Source organism: Phalacrocorax carbo, chromosome 15 (genome assembly GCF_963921805.1).
Source record: "Phalacrocorax carbo chromosome 15, bPhaCar2.1, whole genome shotgun sequence".
NCBI classification, from domain to species: Eukaryota; Metazoa; Chordata; class Aves; order Suliformes; family Phalacrocoracidae; genus Phalacrocorax; species Phalacrocorax carbo.
This window is the reverse complement of record NC_087527.1, coordinates 1,021,735-1,037,324: the sequence shown is the minus strand read 5'-3', so window position 1 is coordinate 1,037,324 and position 15,590 is coordinate 1,021,735. Positions and strand designations below refer to the sequence as shown.

Below are 15,590 nucleotides of genomic sequence, written 5' to 3'. Positions count from 1 at the left end.
GGAAAGCTTCCTTATTGAAAGCTGTAAAGATCTGTCTATAATCAGTGTGTTCCACATCTTTGTGACCAGTTATTTTGATTCTGAAGTAGAGGAACAAATAAAGGGAGAGCAGACCCAAGCTCTGATGAACTTTGAGCTTACTTGAATGTGAAGCTGATTAGCTACAATAGAGAGAACCAGCACCGCGGTCTAAACACCCTGAAATTCAGCACAGTAAGCTCCTGGATGTGAGTCTTATGGTTCACATGCATCTTTACCTGGATCCATGTGAGGGATTAAAGCAGCTTCAGGTCATCTCCTTCCCAGAAATATGGGGCTGTTTCTCCATTGAGTAATGCTGCTGAGTTGAGAGATGACACAGAGCGTGTCCCAGCTCCTGGACCCCTGGGTTTTCCCCAGGTGTCAGGTCACTCCTCACGGATAATTGCTTACCATCATCATCTAAAAGAATCGCATCTTCCATGACTAGATTTACAGGTACAACCACTTAAAAAAAAAAGTATTCACACACAGTGAGGTAAATATGCAGGTTTATTGCAGCCAAGCCACTCCTTTCCGTGCTCATTCCTTCGTGGACGTTAAAACCCTGAGCACTTTTGGCAGGGGGATTGAACTCAAAATCTGCAGCACCTGTAGCAGAGGAGTAATACTTGGGAAGGAATTGTCCGAGGAAAACCAGCAGCTTCAACTTACGTCCCATGGGAGACAAGTGAATCTGAAGTTATGTAGTGTATAAGACGCAGGGGATGACACCAGTTTATCATTAACCTGAACTCTGCAAGAAGCATATAAGGAGAGGAAAGAAGAAGAAAGCCAGAGAAGCAGCCAGGATGCAATCCAACATAAAGATCAACAATCCTGCAGACATCTCTGTTATTGTCATCTATTTTTTGGTAGTCCTGGCAGTGGGACTATGGGTAGGTTGAGATTTTATTTTCTTTTTCTTTTTTTGCTGCATGGGCAGGTAGTTTATAGGATCCTGGGAAAACGGCTCAGTAAATGAAAATGTATGATTGCATAAAGATTTTGGTGCCTAACTGAGATAGTTAGTAAGTGCACGGTGGGGAAAATGTGGGTATTTACTGGAGAGCAGGTGGTGACCTGGGGAGGCAACTGTTTAGGTGGATGAATGGAACTAGTGGGGAAGGTGGAGGAATGAGGTTTGCGTGGGGAAGGAGCGGAGATCTGGCCAGTAAAGACCAGGCCAGTGAGAGCACCTGTCAGGAAGCAGGCCAGTGGCGGGTCGGCACTGCGGAGCGCTGCGGGCTGCAGTGAGGCCTGGCGGCGTGAGGTGAGGGGCTTGCAGGGAGGAGACCTGAGGTGCAGCCAGTGTGGGGGAGGGCAGTAGGGCAGTGTAATAGTAAAATCGGAGCTGTGACCGTGTGACAGACGGGGGACTGCAGACATCCTGGGCGCGGCCCTGTGCCCCTGCTCTGGGGGTGCCTGCTCACGCAGGGGTCAGATGGGATGAGCTCCAGAGGGCCCTGCCAGCCCCCGCCAGCCTGTGATTCTGTGACCGCTCAGCAAAGAAGTGAGATGGGTCAGGATTGTAGGGGCAGGACCATTTGGAAGGCAGCATTATCATGGCTTTTTTTTGCCAGCAGGACCTTGGCTACGGGGTGCATGCAATGCCATTGGAACTATGAGGAAGGAACAGTTTCAGGGGTGGCAATGACTTTCTGTTTGTGATCGAAGTACAGGGGTGCCTCCTGCCCTTACCCCAGCAATGCTGAATGTGCTGAGGCCTGCAAGGGAAAACTCAGTGCCTAATCTGAAAACAAAGCCTGGTGCTTTCACAGCTAATGGAGAAAGGCAGATACCATCCTATCGGTGTAACCCCAGTGCTTAAGTGTTTGAAGATAATCGGGCAATACTTTGAGCTACAAAGCTCTGAACAGTGGAATGTCACTAAATTTTGGTTTCCTCGGGGCAAGATCTCCTGGTCACCTGCCCATTACCAGGCAGAGAGGAGGCATTGTCCCTCTAATTCTGTGCTCGCCAGGAGCACCTCAGGGGTGCGTTTCGCAGAGCTGAGCAGAGCAGTCAGCTGCAAAACAACACACCCCCACACACCCCCCTTCTAGCAGCCTGGCAATGTTTTGAAGAGCGCAAAAAATTTGGGGTACACAAGATGGACACAAACTTTCCTTTACCTCTTTATCATGGTAGTAGATGCCAAAAAGCAGCAAAAAATCTTTAGCCCCCAGTACACCTGAACACCTTGCTGTCTTGTGGGAGGGAGATGGGTCTTTGCCACGGAAGTCTGGCCGTTGCCGTAGTTGAAATTTGTATTAAAGGTCTGTGACAAAAAAGGGCTGATCTGTGTGTGGCTTACCAGGCAGCTGTGTGCTCAGTAATTCTTGGAACTGTTCCTTTCCAGCAACAATGTCCCCTTTATTGGACAAATGCTTACTCAGTTGCTGTGTGTAGTTAAGCATAAATCTATTGTATTAACTTCTTTTCTTCTGCATCAGAAGAAAAATTCTGGCTAATTTTCCCAAGTCATCTTTCTTTATTTGCCTATTCAAAGTCCATCAGAGGAGACAATGGGGATCCAATATTTGGATCAGGGTCGTTAATAAAAAATGGAGGGAGCTTCCCTCTAAAGTCCATCATCCTTTGACAAATACAAAATGAGTGTGTGAAAAGAAAATTCTAGTTGCCTCTCTTTTTTTTTGGACTTCAGAGAGAAGTGGGTACACTGCTGATAGCGCAACAAGAATATAGATTTTTCTAGATATCTGCTGGGGCTGGATAGTATTGAGTAAAAAAGCTGCACAATTTCTGTTAATGAACTTGCAACTTACAGTCCTCTTTGATGCCTGAAATCAAAGACATTACACCCCTGATGAATTGGTCACATGAGCTTTTATGTAAGTGAGCATCTGTTTGCCTAAATTTAATTTTAGTGTAATGTTTTGCACTGTAACGAAAGGTGACACAAGGAAGCTTGAATGGTTAAGGTAGACCTAGATACAAGAGTCATTGCTCAGTTGTATTATTTTCTTCATTATAAGCTTGTTTTTTTTAGTCACTCTCTCTATTTCTACCACTTTACCCTCCCCATATATTCTATCCCTCTATTTTAGCTGTTTGTTCTTAGGCTGTGTATAGCTTGCCTATTATATTTAAAATATGATTGAATCTTTCTTTCTTTCTTTTTCTTTCCAGGCTATGTACTCCACAAACCGAGGGACAGTAGGTGGATTCTTCCTGGCTGGACGAAGCATGGTTTGGTGGCCAGTGAGTACAATATAGTGTGTGTATATAAAACATATGTATGCGCATCCACTTCCATATGGCTATGTCTTGTCCTTAAATATTAAGTATCTCTACAATACTGTGAGACTGTGATGGCCCTGTCATGCAGATGCACTTCAAACTCTTTCTCTAGCTGTGGTGACACAGGGCAAACTGCACAACAAAAGCCACCTGACAGGCAGGGAAAAGTGCTGGGGAAGTTGTCGGTGTTGAGCCCTGAGCTACCTTGATTATGTGACCAACTTCTTTGAACCCAGATACATTGGTAATGTCAGTGTAGACAAATCCAATACTTTGCCTTTCAGCCCACTTTAAAACTTTTTAATATTTTTAATTTATTACTTTCACTGCACTCAAAGAAGCTAGCTCGTTTTGAGGTTATCACAGAAAAGAATTAACTTACTAAATTTTTTCCTTGCATTGCTCTATTGTTTCCACTTTTGGTAGCAAGTTCTGGTCTGTACAAGGAGAAAATCCTGGAAATCTTATGATAAGTTACTGGTAAAATATAGTTAATATTTATTTAAAGATTACATATGACTTATATTCTTTGTCTCCTGTGGAGCTGTATTCTCTTCCAAGGTGGAGAAAAGGAGTCGCAGGCACAAAATATGTTCATAGTCATCCATCAGACCTCTGGCAGAAATTATATTAGAAACTATTATCTATTTTTTCCAGAGCATACAGTCTTAGTGTGACTTCTTGGAGAAGCAGAAAACTTAGACAAACCTGTGTTTTCTCTATCACTTGTGTTATACATGCTTCCACGTGCTTGAATGGAAACCCTCAACATTCCTGATGTTGCATTCAGCCTCCAAAAATGTTTTTGGACTTCATTAAGACTTTTGAATCAAGATTCCACCCATATGGATTCAGTTACAGAATCAGGGAGAGTAAGAGTAAATAGTTGTTGTGTAAAAACTCAGGAATTCTCTTAAACTAGGCTGCAGAAATACTTACACATCTTTCAGTCTTGTGCTTCAGGGAGCACCTCTCTGCCTTTAGAAGGGATTGGGACTTCCTCTTTAATAACATAAAAAGAGTAAAAGCCAATGACAGTAAAAGGTTTCCTCATTTGGTATAGTAGATCTAAGAAAATTCAGGTTCCGTTAGCAGGCTGAGGAAAGAGAAAGTTTCCAAGTTATTTTAAGATAAACCCCATAATTCTAGGGGGAGAGGAAAAGACCCAACAGATTACTGGCACAGAAAATACCACTATCAGTGGGCTCATTTTAGTCTAGTGCAAATCTGTATGCCTGTCAAAGGTGAATACGTCATTTTATGCAGATGTAAATGAAAGTGGAAGAAGCAAGGCAGGCAAAACTCACCATAAAAAACCTCTGTCTTGCTCCAGTGGCACTGAGAACTCCTAGTGATGCCCCTAAGACCCAGGGAAGATTACCTAACACGGAGTTCTCTGCCAACATGAAACCAACAGGTTCAGCAAGCTCCCTTCCTCCAGTGGAAAGACAAAATGGATGATCCCACAGGGCAGTGATTGCTGCTATGATCGTCCCTCTCTCTTGCCCAAACTCTGCGAGTTCAGCATGGATGAAGTGCTAGCCTTCCTAGACCATCCCTTCAGGCCTTCCCTTTGGAATGCCAGGAGTGTCTTTCTGCACCACAAAAATAAACCTGTCTTGCTATTCTTCCTGGTATCACTCAAAATAAACAAATGACGCGCACTGAAACCACAAACTAAATACCGTGTCAGCAGCACCACCTTGGAAAGTTTGCCTTGGATAAAAGGAGATTCTAAACCACCTATTTCCACAGTTTAGCAGGTAGATAGGATGTCCATCACCCAGTGCAAACTCAGCTGAAATGACTAGGAAACCAATGAAAGTATAGGAAGTTCAGTCAAAGATGTGATCTCAGCTCTGCAGCAGCTAATGCTGTGTGTATATTTTTGCTTCTGTGCTTTGACTTTTCTTTTGTGTTACATCAGGACTAACCTGGCATGGTTCCGGAAAGCCCAGATACATTTCCACTGACTGTAGAGGAGAGGCAGGGTGGGGGAAGTTGTTTTGTAAGTGGATTCTTATTTATCAGATTTCTTCCCTGTGATTTCAGGATAAGGACTCTTGCCTTGTAATTGCTTTCTGAAACAGAGAAAAATGAAAAAAAAAAATCATTCCACAAACTTGTTATAAACTTAATTCCCTTAATCTAACTGTATTTTTCAGTAGTTGTGCTATGTTCCATGTTCTTCAGGGCCACTCTAAGTGGCTTTTCTGACCCCACAGGGAGAGAGGCTCATTAGCAGTGTATTAGGATCTCTTACTAACAAGCCTGGGAAAGGGATTCTATTCACTTAAATGCTGTAATAGCCGTGGCTTAGTAGACTTAGAGGAGACTCTGGCAATGAAGGGTTGGAAGTGAGTCCCACTTTTGACATGGATTTTGCAAGTTTGTCAGTCATTGTGTCTGATTGTGTTTCAATTTCTCAATGTATAACATAGGAGCAAGATAGTTATCTCTCCAATGTTGGCTCCAGCAGAATCAGAATCATAGAATAGAACCATAGAATCATTCAGGTTGGAAAAGATCTCTAAGAGCAAGTCCAACCACCAAACCAACACCCCCAGGCCTCCTAAACCATGCCCTGAAGTGCCACGTCTACACATTGCATTGTGTGAATGCCCCCAAGGATGGTGACTCCCCCACCTCTCTGGGCAGCCCGGTCCAAGCCCTGACCACTCCTGCAGTAAAGACATTGTCCCTAATATCCCACCTAAACCTCCCTGATGCAGCTTGAGGCCGTTCCCTCTCGCCCTGTCCCTGGTGACTTGGGAGCAGAGACCAGCCCCCCCCTCACTCCAGCCCCTCTCAGGCAGCTGCAGAGAGCGAGAAGGGCTCCCCTCAGCCCCCCCTTCTCCAGGCTAAACCCCCCCAGCTCCCTCAGCCGCCCCCCAGCACACCTGTGCTCCAGACCCTGCCCCAGCCCCGCTGCCCTAACCCATAAAGGTTGCTTAGTATTTTGCAGAACCAAGCCCACCATTAGTCTTTTCTGGCAGTTCTGCAGAGATAAGAAGTCACTTCTGTGTTAGGTCACAGAAATCACTGCTCTTGTGCAGTGGATGAGCCAACTCAGTAGTTCCAGTAGTTAATTAGGTATTAAGGTATATAATTACATTCTCACTGATTGCCAGAAATTGAAATCCATCATGTGTTAATCATAATAGAATGAAATGCTGTGCTCTTTCCACAGACTTTTTTATAGAAACTGAGGGAAGACTCTTCAGGAAACTGATTTTGGTCTCTTGGGCTTGGAGGGAAATGTCTTCAGGAAAGACATATGGCTCTTTAAATACTTATAACCAGCTCTGCTTTTTCCAAAAAGACACAGAGAAGCTCAAGGAAAGTGACAGATTTGTAACATTGGGCCTTGCAGACCAAACTTTAGCTTCATTTGTCAGGTGAAGGAGTTAGGTTCAACCAAACACTTTCTACCGTTGCAGGAAATGAAGTATCTGTTCCTGGAGAACAGTCAGCTCTGGCAGCAGATGCAGTCACAGCATTAACAGGGTTTCATGCACAATTAAAAAAAAAAAAACCCACAACTTCAGTTTTGAAGCTTTCCTGCTTTTGTTCTTCAGGTTCTGTAGTTTTGCAGACAGAGCTGTCTGCATAAAATTATGGGTTACCTTATACACCTCAGTTCCTGAGGCATAAATGCTCGTAGAACAAAGAGAATCTGCTGGACATCTGAAATCCAACCATGGTTAGAAAGATTTACTGAATAGTAAGTAATGTAACTCGGCTCGTTTGTTGTCACTGATGTGTTGATTTTTGGGAGGGAGCTAAGAATTGTGGGAAAAAAGCCCAACAGGTTTTTGCTTCAGTTCTCTGTGGCTTATTTTCATGGCCAGAACTGACCACTGGCACAATTTCTCTGATCTCTGCATCCAGGTAAGTTTTACGTATTCTCAGAATTCTCCCCACTTGCTGAATCTGACACTGCTGTGAGGGGCCAGGAAAGGCAACTCTGGTGTGAATAAGAGTTGCATTTCTTTTTCTTAGGTAGAGTGGAATAAGAAATTAAATTATTTTGTCAAGTTCCATGCAAAAATTAGCGTGAAATCAAGAGTTTTCAGAACAAAGAGAATAATAAAATAATCAAAGCAGGTAGAAAAGGAGAAGTTCAGTGAAACAGATTTCTACAGAATCTGTCAGAATTTTCCTGCTGGCCAGGAGGTGTTGTTTCTGTCTCAGAGGACAAAGGTGGACAGGTATCAGCTCAGCCGTGCTGTGTCTGCACTGTGCTGTTCCAGCAGCCACCAGAGACATGTCATATGTGTCTGTCTTTGGGTCTCAGAGCCTTGAAAGGGTGGAAGTAATATTTCATTGTGGTAAGTGTACTGACTTTTCCAAAGTGAATAAGGGTGATCTCAAAAAAACTCAAGTAGGAAAAATGTTATCCTTCCATCAGGGTAAAGGTACATGTTGTAGGGAAGAGTTGTGAGTTAAAGCATGGACACTGTCAAGGCATAGTTCTCAAACAAGGGAATGAGAGATTTGTCCAGGGAAGAGGGGTTTGAGAAGCAGCTTCTGCAGGTGATCCATGGGAGAAGCGATACCTCAGGGCAAGGCTCATGACGTTGTGCTGATGTGAGGGACCCTCTGCTGTTCTCTGAAAGGCGGCGAAGGCCACAGGCAAGGTGTGCTTGGCACTGGAGAGAGGAGTTTGATACTGAGCTAACACTTTCAAACAGGAACGCAGACATTAGGGGCATAGGGCATGTATTTCCTAGGAAGGAGAAAAGCCATAATGTGTGAAGTCTGCACACTGTTGCTGCAGTGGTCACTGATTTGCAAAGTACATCGTATATGATTTGGAACAGCAAGCGCCAGGATATCACTGCATCCTCAAGTTAATGAGAAGAACAAGGTGAAACAGTTAATGAATAACATGGGAAAACATAGTGGTCATAATCTCTCTGCAGTGCCGTGGTACTTTTACTGAACAGAGTACTCTTGTTAAAAGCTGACCTCTTGAAAGATTTAAAAAGAGTTAATGTTCCACATTTGCCTCAGGTTAGTTCAGTTTTTGCCCTTTCTTTCCCTCTTAACAGCTTTTGTTCCTTTCAATCAACTTTCTTCTTTACTTTTCCTCCTGTTTTTAAAATCAATTCACTAACACACTCACTGAGGACAGTTAACACTTATAGAAAACTGTTTCCCTCTGTCATTGCTCAGTTTCAGCCCAGCGGTCTTTAGGTCATGCATAGGTGCACTGCAGCACCTACCAATGGCAAATCAAGCAATTCCAGTAATCAGCCTTCTTGGTACAAAAGTACCACAGCAGTAAGCCCTTCAGCAAGCTGGCTTGGGCCCCGAGCCCATCTGCCTTCTTCCCTCGCCCTTAAAGTAGTACTGTGGCAGACTGGACATTTCTCTTTCCCCTCTGGCATCAGCAGCTAACAGGGCACAAGCATATTTAGTAAACATGCCTCTTGCATTAACCACCCTGCAGTTTTAAGGGTAATATGCATTTTCCCAGCTATGAAGCCATGTTCTACCTTTCCATGTATAAGTAACAATAGAAAACATTTTTTAAATTGCATCCGTTATTAGTATGTATTGATCTTACAGTTCTGCTGCACTGGGTGTTCCCTAATTCAGAGAATAAAATTTAGAAAGTGATGGTGGCATCTGCATTCACATTGTTTTGTCTTCACGCTGGCCCTAAGTATGTTGGTAATTTTGCATTGATTAGGTTTGGTTTTCTGGTTGTCTTGCAATACAGTTGTACTCTGGGTGAGGTTGGGAACAGCACTGTCAATGAATACTACAACATGTCCTGGGATTTCAGGCACTGCGCCAAAGCTTACTACAGCTGTCAGTTCTTCAAGTTCTTCATTAGCTCCTTTTGTTACTTGGATCTGCTTGCACTACATTTTAAGCCTTTGAAACAGGAGAGGGAACGCATTAAACAAAATCAGAGATTAATGTGGTTAATCTTTTCTGGTGATTGCATTTCTAGTAACCTAGACTTAAGTTTAATTATTCATCTCCAGGGAAAGCACTGGACAACAGTGCTTGTGCTTGGTATAAATGGTATTTGTTTCTTCATGATCATTGCTGGGAAAACGCTGTCACAGAGAGGTTAGAAGAAAAAGTTTTCTTTATCACTAGTGTTCTCTCTGGATTATTTGCTAATGCTTGTTGCAACACTTATCATTTCTGTAGAAATCTCTGTCATATGACAAACTGGTTACACTTCTGTAGGGCACAACTGTCTTCTAGAAACGTGTGGGGAAAAAAAATTAAATCCAGAACTGAGTGAACTTAGAGACGTACATTTCCTGCCACAGCAAAAGAACGGTTTGTCTGCAAAAGGACTGGAAGAAAATCTGTTTTGTGATTAGAGGTCAGGATTGTGAGAGGAACAACATGGTTGCTGCTCCTGGTTATGGCATAGCTCTCTAGAACAAATCTGATCTTCAGAGGGGGATTTCTATGATGAAATAAATCCCTTTTATCCTCCTGACTCTCAGGCAACTGTCCCTGTGCTCTCAGAAAGCCTGACTAAATTTTTACTGCTACTCAAAGAACTCACCATAGTGACTTCAGACATGGAAATTTGTAACTATTCCCTTTATATACATTTTAGGACCCTAAAAATCTCCCAGTGAGTTGCAGACAGGCAGTATTTCTCCCTTTCATAAGGTGACTCTGAACATATTCCAACCACCTGTAGCTGGGGACTACGTAAGGAGCATGTGCTGGGTGCAGGTCCTGCATTCAGATGTCTAAAAACCTGTTTTTAAGCACCTTGGGACCTTTCAACCTGAGAGGTCTACCTCAAATGAGAGCATCAGAAGCTGGTCAGCAGAGGTTCTTTTGCCTGCTTTCTACACATTTTTCTCTTATTTTTAACCCTGTTTCCTTTTTTATTTGTAGCTTTCTGAGGACATAAAGATAAAACATAATTGAATAAAAAAATGTTCACTCACCTCTTTTAATCTCAGAACTACTTCAGCTCACATCTGCCTACAATAGCCAATCCAACCTCTTTTTCATGCTCAAGTTCTCGCTCTGCATCCTTCGGTGTCTGACCTTGTATATTACCGTTAGGCTTTTCTGCTGCCTTTAACCGTTTCATTTTGAGGAAAGGAAGCTCATACCTTTCCTCTTCATCTTTTCTATTGTCTGAGCTATTTGATGAAGCATTAGATCTTTTGGCACAATCTCTTTTGTGACTGGTTCCTGCTTCTCTGTAATCCAACATAAACACTTACTTTTTTTTTTGTCTCCCTGTTCATCAATTCCTATGTTCTTCCCACTGTTCTGTTTGTATGATCAGTACAATATTTGGGGGTCTTAGAGATCCAGCACTTCCTAAATAAAACTCCTTGATTTGCTATTGTTTGTATCTCCCAGAAGCACTTCCTCAGCAGACGTTTCTGTCCTACAGCTTTCAGAATTTAATGCAGTAATCAAATATCTTTTGACTAAAAGTGAACCAAGTACAAAGTCTGTACAGCTCTCACTGATGATATATTTAGTTCCACAGACTGTGGAATATGAAACAGGGAGTGCCAGTTGGACAAGTGCATATGCACTTATCATTTCCTTCTTGAGCAAGAGAGATTGCAGCCGTCTTCCCTAATTATCTGGGTATCACCCAAATGTAAGTTAGTCAAGTCCTGCAAATAGTTTAACATCTATATTGGTGTCATAAACTGTTTGCCTCAACTGGAAGGTCTTCTGTGTAACATCCTATTCACTCTCATTGTTGTAGATATGATGGCCGAAGCCTCAGGCTTGAGGGGGAATAAGAGGGACTCTTGAAATTGCCAAGGAAGTTGGTTGTCAATCATTCTCATCATCACCTTCTAATGATAGACAGGCATGAGTTCAAAATGCCAAATGAACATGATTTTTTGCAAGGTACCATGAACAGGGCCAAATATTGTTCTTTCTGTTTCCAGATTGGTGCTTCTCTGTTTGCCAGTAACATCGGCAGCGGGCACTTTGTGGGCATAGCAGGAACAGCGGCAGCTACAGGAATTGCCATTGGAGGATATGAATGGAATGTAAGTGGCATGCATTTAAGTGATCATATTTGTGACACAGGATTATCTGCAGAGGTTAATCAAAATAACATTGCCTAATAATTTAGGACTGTCAAAGTTTGTGCTTGGCAACACTTGTTTTCTGTACAGACCAGTAAGTGCCAATGTAATCTACTATTTAGCTTGTCCTCCTTGGTCCTTGTCCAAGCCGCTGGGAGAAGATGACCCTCTTCTGTTGAGTGAGGCTTTTTAGAGAGCTTTTGAACCAAATAAATTGGTGGATTCTCTTCTCTATACATATCTTTTGATTATATTTAAAGTATTTATAAAGACCACTTTCAGACTGCAGGATGTTCAAAGAAATTATTAGTTTTGTAAACCATAGTGTTTTTTACAGCATTTTGCTATGTAGGGATTGCTGAAGGGGCTTTGATTTCTTCACAGCCTATAAGAAATTTTGGGCATCCTTTACAACAACCTGCATTCCAAACATCTTTCTCCTTCCTCTAACCATGTGCGTGTTTTGCTTATGGTTGCAGTATAGGGCAGAGGTACCCAAGCTGACTTTAAATGAACTACCTGGGGTACCAGGAGAAGAGTTAACTGCAACAGCACGGAGATTCACATAAGCTAATTCAGTCCATTTTCTTTACTGTCAGGCTCAGTGGGTGTGGATAATAACGCCCTTGTTCTGCTTGATTCACCTTCATGGAAGGGATTATACTGTGACAGAAATGACTTAATGAACGTACATAGGTCAATACTTTCCTTGCATATAATTCTGCACGGTGAAAGAAACATACAACCCTGAGGGACTTGGCTTTTTTCCTTACAAGTAGATGGTTGCTGCAAATAGCCAAGTACTCATATGATATAAATATTTAAGGATAAAAGCTAAAATGAATCTATGCGATGTGCACAGTTAATCTGTCATCTTTCTCTATTTGTTTACACTAGTCCTGTAACAAACCTGATTTCCCTTCACTTTGTACCAAAACTAAGCGAAACAAAGCAAAAGCAGCATTGCTTGAAATTTCACGGTATTTGAATCTCTAGGACCCATATACTTTTTCAAACATATCCACCTCTAACACTTCATCTCCTGCGATATTCTCTGTGGACTAATATCAACACATAGTGTACAACTGTTGTTCAGGAAGAAGCAATGATGCATGTGTTTGAGCAGATATGTTACATAGTTCATTACTTATGAAGTAGTGGGGCTGGTGTACAGGTTAATAGGCATGGTGGAAATATTGCTCTTGACTGCATGATCTGATTCTCCTCTTGAAAGAAATACTAAGTTTGACTGTTATTGTTCTTGTGTATCTCTATTACTCCACTGAAATGATTTCTGATTTGTGCTAGTATGAAAGCAGAAGCTGATCTTGTATTTCTTGTCCACCTTATGGTTTTGATCTGAGGGAGAACTTAAAAGATGTGGACAGAATAAATGCAGAGTGCAGCTCTAAGAGCAGGATTTTGTTCTATATTTGTCAATTTAAATATGTACAGCCCTATATCAGATAGCAGTTGCCAGCCATGTCAGTCAGAAAACTGTGACGCTGCAATAGAGTAAGATCTATAGTTCACAAAATACACACGGTAACGCAAAATATATCATGAAATGGTAATGTGGAAATACAAAATGTTTTACTAAATGCATGTGGTACATCCTGTACAGTATGTGGGATTGGTGTAAAATGTACAAGCACCTCACAGAGACCCAGTGCAGAAGGCAGTTAATGATCAAAACAATAATCAAAAGAAGTGCTGCTCTCCCCAGCGCCTGATTTGCAGATGTCACAACATACCATTGCAGCATCCCTGATTCTGAGTGGGAAAGTATCCTGCATTAGTGGCTCTGGGGTCAAGATGCTAGCAAATAGGGCTCAGGTAGACTTCACCTTCCTTAATATTTCCCAGAAATGGTAGTCTTATGGCTGCTTGCATTTTAACCATTTTTAAACCAGGCTCCCTGGGCCTGCTCTGAAGAGGGTTAGGGTAGTCTGGTGTTGCTAGTGGTGAGGTGCTTTGACACTAGAGGAAAATCCTGTGAGCAGAAATTGGCTGTTTTTCTAGAAAATGTATTATTATCATGTGTGCTTCTCTGGGACATCTAGCATGAAATCCAGGCTGCGTAATACCTGACAAATTTTTTGGCCATTTCATTCTCAAATTTTCAACTGTAAATCAAAGGACAGAGTAGTTGCTCCTTCCCCCTGAGCCCTGCAATGCCTAGGTTTATGTGATCTCAATGGTCTCAAGCTGCTATTTGGTCTGATATATGGTCTTCGGGAGTGCTATCTAGAGAAAGGAGGCTAATTCAGCTGTTCTTGTCTTGGCTGCAGGCTCTCATATTTGTGGTTGTTCTAGGATGGCTCTTTGTACCCATCTACATCAAAGCTGGGGTAAGTCAAATCAGTGTGTTATGCTTTTCTTTGCTGCTTATGTTTGTGGATCAGGTCATGAATACTGCAAAGTAATTATGAATGGCACAAGATCTGAGCATGCTAGAGCTGTACTATAGTATGTCTGTATATATTTGAAAAGTCAGGATTCTCCTTCTGAGACCTAAGCTGAGAAGTACTTGGTACTCTCTCCTTGTTCTGTGATTGCTGGAGCTGCTCTTCCTTGCAACTGCATTTGCAGCTTCCCTCCCTTTATGCTCCACACTTACAGTATCTGAGTAGCAAAAAACCCTCTAATTTGCTTTGTATCTGTTCCCCATTATCTGAAACCTTATCTACCCTTCCTGCAGGTGGTGACAATGCCAGAGTATCTGAAGAAGCGTTTTGGTGGCAAGAGGATTCAGGTCTACCTGTCAGTCCTTTCTCTGATCCTGTATATTTTCACAAAGATCTCAGTAAGTAAAACTTTTACAGCATTTCTTCCCTCCTACATTGATCTAAAGAAAAGAATCTCCCATTTACAATATTGCTCACACAATTGGTCAATTGTTTCTGATTTGGAGCCCTTGGTTTAATTAAGGACTGTAAAAATATTATTTTATGTTTTCCTTATTCTGTCTAGTGAGATCATGTATCCAATTCTGTCCTGCAATCCAGGCTTTTTCCCTCCTGGCAACATCTCTTGATGCTTCTTGTGCTTCCTCTTTCTTTCTTAGGTTTTAAGGTTTACTTCTACTTATGCTCTCCTCTAGAACAAGTCAGAGTGGAGGGAAATTTGTATTGTATTGCAGACTATTATCCTAGGGATCCGTGAAACTTGTGGCAGGAATTTGTGTCCCCAAACTTCATATTTATCTGTTTTGCATCCTCTGGTGAACAGAAAAAGAGAATTATAGGAATTAGAAAATAAGGGAGTGGGGAAATGCAAAGGAGGGAAATGGTAACAGCTGGGGTCAAAGGAGGGAAGAGGAGAGATTCTTTTACTGGGCAAGTGTATTGAGTAAGTGGTTGTGTTGCTGTGAAGTAGTGAAGGGAGCCGGTATTTTCCATATATCTTGAAACTACCAAGCCTCTAAAGAAGTCCACAGTTCAGGCATATCTCAGTCTGTTGTTTTGCAGAGGTTGCCATGGCAGATTACTCTTTGCCCTCTGAATGGGAGCTGAGTGATAATGGTGCAATTTAAGCTAAAAGATTGGCCTTTTGCTCTCATTCTCACATCTTCACGATAACTGATCCTTAGAAAGGTTGTAAATTAAACAGGTTGGTACTGTGGAGCTGGCCTCAGAGTTGGATTTCCATATATTTCAAAAGATTTAGTTAATTTGCTGTTGTTGTGCTTAACTACCATCATCAGAAATCCCAGGTATGACGCAGAGTTCTGGCAGCTCTAGCAGCTGAGAAACTCTTCCAGTCGGATGAATCACAGTCCTGTTGTACAATACATGTTTTTAACAAGCTCATCAAGGTGTTTCATAGGTTCTGAATTTATTATCTATCTGTTATTTCCAGCCTCTGTCTGGATCTGGTCACGGGATTTCACCCCGTTTCAGTTGGAGTGTCTTGCCTCCAGGCAAGACAGGTTCTTCATTTAAGCTTCCAGTGTGGTCACGAGGCTGAAGCACCCTCTCCCGCTCCTGTGGTCCTGTCTTATTAGGGAGCAAAGCAATAGTCAAGACATCCATGCAGCAGCAGTTTACTTGGGCCCCACTCTACCAGTGGCCCATCCCAGCTTCCCATCAACCCAATTATTCCAGATGTCTGCGGGGAACTGCCACGGAGCTGGCTCTCTGTGTCACACAGGGGAAATATCTGGTGCACAAGTTCCTCTCACCATTTCCCATTTCCCCCATCTGCCCAGAACAACTCTGACAGTGCCTTTCCCATGTACAAATGTGG

The 15,590-nt window shown here is 42.4% G+C and overlaps 1 protein-coding gene across 3 annotated transcripts in view; it reads left to right on the top strand.

Annotated features, from left to right (window-relative positions):
• Window positions 1-623: 623 nt before the first annotated feature.
• The window catches only part of SLC5A1 (solute carrier family 5 member 1), a 29,155-nt gene continuing 14,188 nt past the window's right edge, over window positions 624-15,590 (top strand). The window contains exons 1-5 of one of the 3 annotated variants that reach the window (XM_064466378.1): window positions 624-917; window positions 3,172-3,243; window positions 11,199-11,303; window positions 13,634-13,693; window positions 14,044-14,148. In XM_064466378.1, the coding sequence (XP_064322448.1) occupies window positions 831-917; window positions 3,172-3,243; window positions 11,199-11,303; window positions 13,634-13,693; window positions 14,044-14,148 (429 nt within the window). In that variant the 5' untranslated portion in view covers window positions 624-830. Of the gene's footprint in view, window positions 918-3,171; window positions 3,244-7,096; window positions 7,174-11,198; window positions 11,304-13,633; window positions 13,694-14,043; window positions 14,149-15,590 lie in introns of those variants that run through there. The other 2 variants (XM_064466380.1, XM_064466381.1) reach the window with 2 other exon arrangements.